The sequence below is a fragment of the Myripristis murdjan genome, chromosome 17, assembly GCF_902150065.1.
Source record: "Myripristis murdjan chromosome 17, fMyrMur1.1, whole genome shotgun sequence".
NCBI classification, from domain to species: domain Eukaryota; kingdom Metazoa; phylum Chordata; class Actinopteri; order Holocentriformes; family Holocentridae; genus Myripristis; species Myripristis murdjan.
This window is the reverse complement of record NC_043996.1, coordinates 18,294,409-18,306,757: the sequence shown is the minus strand read 5'-3', so window position 1 is coordinate 18,306,757 and position 12,349 is coordinate 18,294,409. Positions and strand designations below refer to the sequence as shown.

Here is a 12,349-nt window from a genome sequence, read left to right as displayed (position 1 = left end):
ACTCGCTTGAGATGAAATGTCGGACATTCAAGCTTTTTTAAATCTCCAAAAATTGAACCCAAGGACCAAGAGTCGGAGCCTGTTAGACACATGTGGACATGAAGTATGCCCCTCCAACAGAAAAAAAATTCTCTGGAAATAGTTAAGATAAGAGAGAGAAGAACGTAAATGTCATGAAGGAGCACGCAACTCCGTGTGCAGTCTCTCTCTCTCTCTCTCTCTCTCTCTCTCTCTCTCTCTCTCTCTCTCTCTCTCTCTCTCTCTCTCTCTCTGTCTGTCTGTCTGTCTCCTCTCTCTCTCTCTCTCCCTGTCTCTCGCTCTCGCTGTCCCCCCGCCTCCTCCTCCCTCATTCCACCGACTGGCAGCGCCGGGATAGCATCGTTCCGTAAAAACCTGAGCGGGTACAGAGCTGCGGTAACTGTCTGTGCGCACCCCTTCACCCAGATCCCCCAGGCTGACGTTGCCGACCGGTAGGCGTACATGACACTGTCGCTATTCTGACTGCACGGCGGCAGCGCAATACAGTTGCTGCTTTCTGCATGAGTTGAATTATTTCGCTTTTAATTGTCTCATTCTTTCTTCTATTCTCCCCCTCCCGTAGGTGAGCTAGTACACTGAACATCACAGACCGCCCGGAGATCTGCTATCATCCCGTCCACTGCATGAGAGGCAAAATAAACTACTGTCCTGTCCGGATCCGCTTGAGAAGCAGCGGGACCTCTGCGCTGTGAAGTGTCGCTCCTGAGCCGTGCAGCAGTGCGCGGAGCCGAGACGCGCTAGACGCACTGAAAGGGCAGGAGGGGGAGAGGAGGGGAAGGTGGAAGATATTTTACGCGCAGCAACAGCAATCAGTAGCCCAGTCTGACACGCGACTGCTAACTGGGAGTCGCCGATCCGTTTAGGACTCAATACCATCGCTTCGCCCTCTCGCTCGGATTTGCACTTGGCTGGCTGGGATGGATTCCTTCATCATAGCGGCTTTGGCACTGTGCTCGCTAACGGCACCGGCTTATGGGGACAAAGGGACCAGCAAAGCCCGGAGTTGTTCGGATATGAGACAGTTTTACAACGCGAAAGGATTCCCCCTGGACACTGTCCCGCAGTCTGAAATTTCAGGTAAGCTGCCTTCAAATATAGCTGTTGCGTTCAAGCTGTGCGCACCCTTTCCTTGGGCCATACCTGCTTATACCCTCTTGAAAAAGCCGTCATTACAGAAACAGGTATTTGAACATATCATGCAGGTACTATATGTCAAAATACTGTGCCATCATTACCTCTCAAATTATCACTGTAGATACAATACCACCAACTCCCCATTGAGTACCACAATCACTCTCCAATTCCCGATTGGGATATTAATCGAATTTAGGGCCAAAGTTGCACCTGCAGTGGTACTTCTATATGGGCGTCAAGATCATAGAAATGAATGAACATGCAGTCTTTGGGTGTTGTCAGTCCACAAAGTTTGTGGCCTCTGCTCACTGTAGTCTGTACCATAGTGTAGCTTTAAAATCTTCCCTTAAAATATTTTTTTGTCTTGTCTTGTTTTGTTTTGTTGTACTATTGTGCTTTTTTGAGTTGGGCTGAATTTAGCAGAGCTACTATCCAAAAAAAAACCTTCCTTTTAACTAGTGTATGTTGCCGTTTCATGTCATATTGTAAAGCAAAGGAGCTCTGGCTCTTGGCTATATTAGGATGAAACGCTGCTTTGAAATGATAGAGTTTAAGACAGTAAGACAAATATGTCATTGACAATAAGGCTGTTTGACTCATGATGAAAAATCCCCTAAAATTCCCTCACAGTTGACATTTTTGAACAACACAGAAACATGAATGGAACAGTGTATTTTCTTGTTTCTCCGTTTCAGTATTTCTCAGAATCTCCCTAAACAAAGGTGCTACTTTCTAAACAACCTACTTCCTCTCTCCTTCTTTAAATGTCTGGGCTGTTTGCAAGGATTTTTTCTCCTTAGAAATTAACAGGCGGTCACTTGACCACATGTTGTAACCACGCAAATATGATGTTGCACCCTGTGTCATAGTCTGATGTCAGATGGCTCTTTTCATAGACACAGTCACAAGCCACTCTGCAGTTTGGATGATTACACGTGTGCCTCCCCTGGAATTCTGTGCACTGCTTTCACACACACACACACACACACACACACACACACAAACCACACACACACCCACACCCACACACATGCACACGCACACACACACACAGTTAACTGCAATTTCTGGTTCTACAGTTACAGTAGTACATGCATGGACAAGAAAGGAGACCATGACCATGCATACTTACACAACTGGTTTTCTGGACACAGATTCAAAGGGAAAATTACTCCATTTAAATTTTGCATACTGTATATTCCTACAGCCCAAGACTATAAAATTAGTGACTGTAACCAGCTCTCCTCAAAACTCTAGATCAGAGAAACACGACACTACTCTTTGAGGTCCAAGCAGTCTACAGCCTTTCATTGACAGGAAATCTGAGTTTCCTTGACTGTAGCCACCAATAAGTTAAAATACAGCTACCAGTTCCCAATCTGATGATATACTCTTATCCCCAGAAAATTCTTCTAGATCCTGTCTCAGCCACCTTTTCCACATTCCTGAGTTAATTTTCTACGGAGTGGTACACTGGTGTGACTGCACAGATAAACTCTTCTCCTCTGTTCCCAGCCATAGAAGACAGTGATGTTTGTTCATTTGTACAGACTAAACGGTGCTGAGGCATTCAAGGCTGAATTTCAGCAGTATTTACCTAAAGGTTATACACTCAAATTAATCCTATATTGCTCAATAGGCAAACCATGATGTTGCTACTGCTGGGGTTAAGGATCCCTCGTGTATGTTTAGGGTTATGATTAGAATAAATGGATATGTATCCACACATGGTCCTGTAAAAATCTATTTTGCAACACATGGGAAATTAAGTACTAGATTCAATAAATAGGTAAAAACCCTGTTGATCGGGCTATTATGAAACAGTATGGTGACATTAGGTTTTGCTGTAAATATCTGTGTAATATGTATATAATTGTGTTTTTGTCTGACGGGTTTTTGTTTCACCCTGCAGATTTTAGGCGTTCTCTCTTGGTTGCAGCATATTCAAGTTCCTTGCTATCTGGGGCAGCCCCATACATGAAACATTAACAGTATGCCATAATTATGTGGAACACGATGTCCAACTCAAAGACATAGATCCTTCCTAGCAATACAGTGATGGGAAATGAGAGATATTATAAGATTTGAGGGTGGGGTGGTAATATGATGAAACTCATGGCCAAGTGTCATTATGCCATACATCAGAAGGAAGTGAGGGCCTTGTGGTAATGGGACACTCCTAATCAAACTGATTGACCATACTGTATAAATCAATTGACAGAATTAATGCCAGAGCTGCCCCTTTTGACAACCCTTTTTCTTCCAAATGTCTGTAATCCATAATGCTTTGAGGAGCAAATCTGTCATGACACCACCTATTCCTCTTGTTTCAATCAATGATGTGGAGCAAACTCAAGTCTGGGGTCAATATAAAAGAGAAGACAGAGAAGACAGAGATGGGCAGATGGTCAGAGAGAGAGAGAGAGAGGTAAAAAAAATAGAGAAAAGGAGAGATGAGAGAATAGCAGAGAGTAGTGAGATGTGGAAAGAAAGAGAGTGGAGAAAGAGAGTTGGGGTGGGCCAGGCTATGTACATCGACAATATTTCTTGCTGTGTCCCCGGCTCTTGGCTCTAGAGCATAAATAACAGCTCATATGCTCCAGTCTGGCATGTTAAACACCTCAGTAAAATATGAAAGCTTTAATTTATGCCCCCAAATTATGAGCCACCTGAATGGTGAGGATGATCCCTGACATTTGCGGAAGAATATTTCCTGCTGTGACACCGGAGCTTGATCAACTTAATGTATTGGCTGGGCCCGACTCAAGGTCACATGCTGAGTCCATCACAGCGATTCGCTCAGAGTGCAGGATGAGAGATATGAGGGCGTCCCAGTTCTGAAAAAATTATGTCCAGTCCCAGTGGTTTCAGATTTTCAAGGCCATCACACACTTTTGCAAGACACAGAAATCCTCAGCACACCAAATGACTGATGCCTGTGTAAACCTGCTTTTGAAGTTACGGTGACTACCACATAAAGTTTGTACCACATGTACAAACTTTATGGGATGTACGCTGTAACTCTACCCAGAAGCAGTGGTGGAAAGACAAGAATGTCTCACTGAAGTGAAACTATTGTTACTTTACCGAAATTTTACTTAAAGCGGAAATGAAAATACTGGTATACTGGTGTTCTCATGCATGTCTAAAAGGCCGGAAATAAGGAGAGTAATTACTCAGTAATTAGAAAGTTTGGAATTTCAAAATGTAGTCCAAGAACAAAGCAAAGAATGATTTATATTATTTTTTTCTCTGACTGTTCACAGCAAAAGGCTCCGCAATTTTGTGTTTGATTTGGTCCAGTTTCTGTTTCTTATGGAGATCCTGCAACATTTGTACTCTGTAATGGATGTGATTTAAAATGTAGTGAAGTGCAATGCTTCAGTGGGAATGTACTAGACCCAGACTGATACATTTGCCATTTGCTGATACTGACTCATCACAGACATATTGGTATTGGCATATATGTTGGCCAATATGCAAAAAAGTCAATAGATATTGCGGTAAAAAGCACTGTCAGCTGTGTTATCACTAAGTGGTTTGTCCAGAAGAGTCCATTGTTTGCAATAATTTGTAGCAGTGAGCTGGCAGAGGAGGATATCACAGCTGAACAGATGGTGGTGCAGATTGTGTTAAGAAGTTAAGAAGTTTATTGTAAAACTATAAAATATTAGGCCTCCAGCATGTAACTTTATTATGACTATGCATGTATTAAAAAATCAGTCAATCAGTGTTGGAGTACTTACTTTCAAAATGTAATATATTACTTATTATTTATTACTCTTTATTGAAACTATTGTTACTAGGATGCATTAACTGATATTGTATCTTATATTACTGTCACCACTGGTGAGTTATATTGTGGTAAGCTATTGGAAATCACAGATGCAGATATAAAATGTCTGTTAACTCTGTCTGTCTATTAACTCTCTTTAAAAAAAAAAAAAAAAAAAAAAAAAAAAAAATGTAAGTAAATAAGTAATTTAATGATTATATAATAAAAAAAAAAACAGCAAATGTTTGGAAAAGACACACACACACACACACACACACACACACAAAACAACAACAAAAAAGAACAATAAAAAAAACATAATCAAGACTTAGGTAGACTAATGCTTGCAAGCTTAGAGTGGAAACTTGTGCAGGTGGAAGTGTGCAGTGTGCAGACTAGATTATTTTAAGGGCTGCTTAAAACAAAAACAGTAATTATATTAAATATTTACAGTCACTTAAGCCAAATACCTTGCTGTCAGCACTTCAATAACACATTGAAGAGGCTGCGGTGTTCAAAAATAATTAATGGAAATTAATCTCATTTATCGCACCTGAAGGATGAAAACCTGCACCACTTGTTGGCCTCCCAGTCGCTACTGAAGTATTGATGGTATCTTATTACAATCTTTTTGAAATGCTTGTCTGTCAACCATTGTAATCTGCATTACATACAACTGTAACAATATTACTATTGATATTATATTTTAAACAGTAAAGGCTTACAATACTCTGTTACTCTGATAAGTAATAGTATTATGTAATGAATTAAGTAAGGCAACACCCAATGCCGTTTTTTTCTCCCAAATATTTATATTGGCATCAGACCCACAACTACAGTATCAGTCGGCATCTACAATACCTAAAAAATACCAAGGAAAATGTATTTAATTACTGACTTAAAAAAAAAAAAAAAAAAAAAAAAAAAAAAAGCACACAAAAAGGGACTCCATAACCATGACATGAGTACATGAAATTGGTTACTTCAGCTCTTGTGAAGAAGGATTTACAAAGGCTGGACAAGGCATGAAACGCATTAGCTTAGAAAAACAAAAGATTGTGATTCATGGTAATATGGTTTCATTTGAATGAAAATCCAAAATTGAGGGTTTTAAAGCTGATCCAACAGTTTTTTTTAAAGGTTTCTTGTCTTTGCATTTGAATGAAAGACACACCTAGGATTACTGTTAAATCCTGAGGATACAAGTTTGGACTTTCCATCTTGTTGGGAACCACCACCCCAGATAGTGATGTCTTTCATCTCTTAGTGAGAAATGAAAGATAATTTCACGATATTACTTTCATATGGATGTGCCTCATAACATCTTGAACTGTCATCTGTTCTGAGGTCATTTGCCCTGGAAAAAAAGGCCACAGTGGAAAAAGCTATTGACTTTGAGCATGAGCTGTTTGATGTCATTGTGTTGAATCAGTGTTTACTGGACCATGGGAACAGTATCAGTTGAGCAGAAATGAAAATGAATGGTTTGCAGATAATCAGGTAATCACACGCTGATTGATGTTGTTGAAATAAGTGCGATGATGCTGGTTCAGCTCTGCGGAGTGTGATCATTTTTGGCAACAGATTTTTTGTTGGTGTTTACCAAAAGTGGATGATTGATTTTCATGTGGTTCATCTGTCTCCTTCCAGCGCTGCCCCCTCCCTGTCCCACCCCGTCATTACAGTCTTAATGACTTATCTTTTTGTTTTTCACGGGATGACATTATATCATATCTCTTTTTTTCTCCCTGATCAGCTCTTAAAGAGAGAGGAGCAAAGCACTGAGAGAGCATCTGGCATGCTATCAGTGTTAGATGCTCTATGTCACATAAGTCTATACTAAAAGACAAGCAATGAGAAACATCTGTAGAAAGGCTGGTAACACTTTGGTACGACATCGGCTTTCCCATGCTGTATTTGTGATATTTTTTTTTCTTTTTTTTTTTTTTTTTTTTTTTTTGCTGGTTGCTACAGACTGTCTGGGAGTTGTGCTGTGCTCTGAAGTGTCATCTCTAACCAGTGTTTGGGTAATGATACAGTGGGACTGGAGCTACGGGCCTGCTAGGAACTGTTGTCGACTAAAGACTGGCTTGCGGCTGGAAACATGGGCTGATCAGTATGGTGGCCCACAGGACAAAGTATGGAAATGTTTTTAGCTAATGAGCTTGAATGTGAATACGGCTTGTACATGTCTTTAGATTTGCCTCCCCATAGTAGTGCCGCATCTGTAACTGTGTGAGTGTATGTGTGTGTGTTTTTTGGGCTTTGGTTGGATGTGAGCTCATACTGCTTAAAGCATTTTTTCTCACGTGCACACGCACACACAGACTCACACAAATCTCCCGGGGCATCTCTCTCACCTCTTTGACTGAGGCTAATGATAAGATAATGGCTGCCAGTGTGTTTGCTGTCCCCCACACCACTTTCCAACCAGAGGTTAAATGCAGAAAGGAGCCCACTGCCAGCAAAAATAACACAGGGCAGTCAGGCCGAGAATGCAAAAACCACAGTAAAGCAGCAGAAAAACACTAAAAATACTCTGGGTCATGTTCAAGGAAGGTGACACTTAAACTTAACCAATCTATTCCATCGCAGCCTGGATTATGCATTAATTTTGCAACAAATGGAATGGAACAAATCTGTAAGACACATAGTAACCAGCTAACTGAAACTGTTTGGATACTAACTGTTCCCACATGCCTTGTGCTCTGCTTAGCAGCAGTAGACACTCTCTTTAAGGAAAACTTCACCAAAAAACCTATTTGGTATTATGTAGTCACCATGAGTAGCCTTGAATGCTTGGGGGAAAAAAATAAATAAATAAAAAATCCCATGCCGCATAGAAAGTAAAGGTTCAAAAAAAAAAAAAAAAAAAAAAAAAAAAAAGCCACTTTTGTAAGCATGGAGCTCCTCAAAGACTTCAGCAAATATGTAAATAGAATAATAAAGAAAACAAAAAGTTGGTTTCAAATTCTCAAACTTTATGTGCAGCAGCAAGTGTGATAGGCAAGACTATTTAGAGTGAATGCATGGCACAATTAGATTAGTTTTTGGGTGGAGTATCCTGTTACTTAAAACCAAATGATTTTTTCAAGTTGTGGCTAAATCATAAAAGGGGGTGTGGCCAATCAAGGTGCAAGAGAAAGTAAAACCATAATTTGCTTGCACAGTAAGCCAGCTAAATTATCGAGACTAAGCAAAGCAATAGTTTGCAGAGTTGCAGAGTCCCTTGCTCAGTACCTGGTTGAGATATTACATATTACATGTTATTGCCAGTATTTATGTTCAGGATGTTTCGGGTTTTTTTATTTATTTTTTATTTTTTAATTTTTTTTATTTAGCAAATTAGCTATATAGCCGAATATTACATCAATTATCTATTGTCTCTGACTTTAATGTAGGCTACTTGATCCTTGATGAAATAAACGAAATAATAATATGAAGATTTAATATGTGGCCGATTCGACAGTCCTTCATCATCCCAGGCTGGTCGGAGTGTTTCTCATTCCTCGGTCTGTCTTGTTGGTTGTGCAGAGGAATGTCTCTGAACGTCCATATGCACTTCTAAAGTTTGATGCAGAGTAACACAGCGTTCTTTGTCAGCCATGGATTCAAGCGAAGCTGCGCACAGTCCCATTTATTGCAGCATTATGTTCTCAATCTCTGCGGGTATGGCTGTGCAATATATGCACCACCAGCTGCTGTTAGCCTGAGCCCCTGCAGCTCCTCCGTCTGTCCCAGCAGCTCCTCCCTAGGGAAGCTGTTTGACCTGTGGCAGCTTCTCATTCTTGCCTTCCTTTGCAGAATCTCCTTTGCTGTGTATTTTGGTTCTTACAAGTGGGGACTCTGACAAAATGTGTCTCAAAATGTTTTTGACAATAGTATTACTCTTTGCTGCCAGAGCTAACACAGCTTTTGGAAATGAGATAGATTCACAAGCTGGATGATTTTGTAGCCTGCGCACTTCTATAACAAACCAACTCTCTTAACCAACTGCTAAGAGGAAGCATGGAGTCAACTCAGAGTCGTCCCATAACAGATGTGGTTTCCACCATTTCTCCTCTCCAGGATTTGGGAAGCAATTTTGACATAGAAAATAATGGAATCCAGAAAACTATGAAATTTAAAAAAAAAAAAAATCTATTAGTGTGTATGTGGTGTAGTATTGTCATTAAAGATTTTCTTTTCCTTTTATGTTTGTAAGAGTTCTGCCTGCCCCAACATGCAGACATGCAGCTGGGCACAATGGTTAGTTTCATGCCAAAACTGACCTAAACTACCAAAACATCGCACATGGATGTATTAAAAACCATTCCACCGAGACACCAACACTAAGTTTTTTCCAACAAGAATCAAGTACAAGTACATGTAACACAAAGTGCTTCACCCAGTAAAACAATAAAAAAAAATTCTGCTGAAATTGTCTCATTTACATATCAAATATCTTGTGATTCTTCTGAATTAGCTCAATTCTGTCCACTTCAATTTTACATGCTGTATTTTGAAGAGTATGTAAAAAACAGGAACACTTATCAATAGGTGTCACAACATTTGAAGAAAAGAAAGATGAAGAAGAAGAAGAAGAAGAAGAAGAAGAAGAAGAAGAAGAAGAAGAAGAAGAAGAAGAAGAAAGTCTTGATGTGTGATGTTGATGAGTGCTCCTATATTGATATTCAGTAAACTATTCACTGCTATGTTTTAATCTACATAAAAGTCTGGAATAGTAGAGCACCTGTCCTCTCTCTGGTGTTTTAGCATGAAAGCTACATTAAGATTTTCTGGTGAAGAAAAAAAAAAAAAACATTCAGTGCATTTTGTATTAAAACACTAAAAAATAATTCGCAGTTTGGTCCACACATAGTGTTGTGCTAGCTTTTTTTTTTTTTTTTTTTTTTTTTTTTTTTTTGTGAGCTCAGTATTGAGAAATACTTGTAACTGTTAATAAAAGCTGTCCTGGCTGATGTCCTGTGTTTATTCTCTGTAGAGTGGCAAAATAATTGATCCCACTGAATCACATATGGCCGCCTTACGAATGGAAGTCATTAACTGCCTGAGATAAGAGGGCCACAGCTCATCTGAAGGTTAATGTCAGTGAAAGGCCCCATGCATGTGCCGGTCGTCCTGAATGGACAGATAAAAGTAACAGTTGTTTCTGTATCTCAGTATCCAGACTCGTAATTCTGCTGCAGCTGAAAACCAGTGCTTGTGCGCCTGTATTTTGTGCATGTATTTCTGAGTGTGTGTGTGTCTGTTTGCATTGGTTTCTGTATGTGTTTTTTGCCTACCAACTGAATGTGCTGGAGTTGTTAAAATGCTGAAGTCAGTAAGAAGCCTCTTGAAGCATTAAGCCATAATGGGCTGCAGGGAGCATGAAACAGACCACAGTGTGTTTGATGTTCACCAGAGAGAGATAGAGGCAGAATGGGAGAGAGAGAGAGAGAGAGAGAGAGAGAGAGAGAGAGAGAGAGAGAGAGAGAGAGAGAGGAGGGCTGGTGGACTGCTGACTGGGTCTTTGGCTTGCTGGCTTTTGCTAGACCCTGCTAAGCCCTGCGATTGGCTACGTGCGGCAACGCAGCAAGAAAAATAAAAGAGATAAAGAGGATAGATGGAGGCAAAAGAGGCAAGAGGGAGTAGTTATGTTAAAAAAAAAAAAAAAAAAAAAGTTTCTCCTTGTTTAAAACTTTTCATACCCAGTGCTGTTTGACAGATGGAAATCTAGACGGCCGTCTGTCCAGACATGTTCAGTTGTTCAGTTGCTCTGCACTCTGAACAGTGCAAACAAAAGAGATGTTTTTGTTTTTTTTTTTTTTTTTTTTTTTGAGAAGGGACACATCCACAAGACTGCCTGTTACTGGTCTAAAGCTCAACTCGTAAAAGCTAAGCACCCACACAGACTCACTTGTGGCTACAGAACTGAAGATCTGACTAACGTTTTGCTATTTTCCTTCCTCTTTCCTATGACTAATTTCAGAAAATTACAATGGTTTGCCGCAGTGTGTAATGCGGGCTCGAGAGCAGGAAATGGAGGGTTGAGGGAGAGATTGGTGATAGCTTTTTACAGCGTGGTGAACTACGTGACAAGTATCAAGATATCCTGTCTGTCTGCTCTGCTTTCTGACCATCATACACTTCAGCTGCTGCCATCCCTCTCTCACTCTCGCTTTTCTCTCTTTGCTCTCTTTTGTTCCCTGTTCCTCCTCTGATGTGAGAGTGGGAGTTCACACGTACAGCCCTCCCTTGGCAAGCACATACACACACACACACACACACACACACACACACACAGACACACTCACACACACAGAGATTACAGCATTGGCCTGTCCTTTTTTCCACCATAGGGGGTTGCAGTGTCATTGCAACAGGCTTGTGTGTGTCTAAGTGTGTGTGTGTGTGTGTGTGTGTGTGTGTGTGTGTGTGTGTGTGGGCATGTGTGTTGTTCCTTTGGGGGCCGCAGTGTGTCTGGTGTCTCTTCTTTTGTCTTCAGAGGAATTGGCTGTGTCAAACTGAGAATTATTCCCCTATCACAGCGAGACTCCTCTATGTCTCTGGTTGTGTGTTTGTGCCCATGTGTCCATAAGCGAATGTGTGTATATTGGTTTGTGTGTGTGTGTGTGTGTGTGTCACAGACGTGCACACTGTGCATGACTTCTGAAGCAGTAGCGAGAATGATATAACCTGCTTCCTCTTTTTATTGCTTTTGTTGTGTGTGATGTACGGCAAGGCAGGCGTGTGTGTGTGTGTAAATGTGCATCGCTGCTAGTGCCTACGCCAGACCCACTTCCTGTTTTGCCCTCTTTTCAGTTTGCAAGTGTGTATATAGAGGTGTTTGCCAGGCCAGGCTGTTGTGGATCATGTCTCCTTGAGCGGTGCTTTGTGTAGACTAGGTGAGTATTTGAAGTGACAAGGAATCGGCATTAGTTCTCGGTATGACTCCGCTTCTGAATTATACAGCTCTGTTCCACCTACCTCTCCTCCTTCCTGACTGCTGCTGCTGCTGCTTGACGGGTGGCACAGACCCAAACCAGGATGCCCATTACCATATTAAGTGCAGGCACTCAGTATGAATTTTACTGGGTGACACACCCTACGCCAACACACACAGACACACACATAGGCACTGTCTGCAGCTGCGGTTCGGGGTATTTCTTGATGGAAGACACATCCCATAGGGGAAATCCTGTGGCTGTGGCACTATGGTAGCAGCTCCAGCAGGCCCACAGGAATGGACATAAACACACACACACACACACCCGTATCTATAATTGCCAACTTCGATGGCTATCCTGAGATGGAGACGACTCACATGCTGCTATCTCACAAAGATTAGGAGAGTTAAAGAAGAAAGAAGAGTTGAAGGGAATCCTGAAGTGTCGTTTTGAAAATCCATCCTCACAGATC

At 41.0% G+C, this 12,349-nt stretch overlaps 1 protein-coding gene across 2 annotated transcripts in view; it reads left to right on the top strand.

The window, feature by feature from the left end:
• The first annotated feature begins 364 nt into the window (after nt 1–364).
• Nucleotides 365–12,349, top strand: part of gpc1b (glypican 1b) — a 79,177-nt gene continuing 67,192 nt past the window's right edge. The window contains exons 1-2 of one of the 2 annotated variants that reach the window (XM_030074589.1): nt 365–470; nt 602–1,116. In XM_030074589.1, the coding sequence (XP_029930449.1) occupies nt 957–1,116 (160 nt within the window). In that variant the 5' untranslated portion in view covers nt 365–470; nt 602–956. The other variant, XM_030074590.1, reaches the window with a different exon arrangement.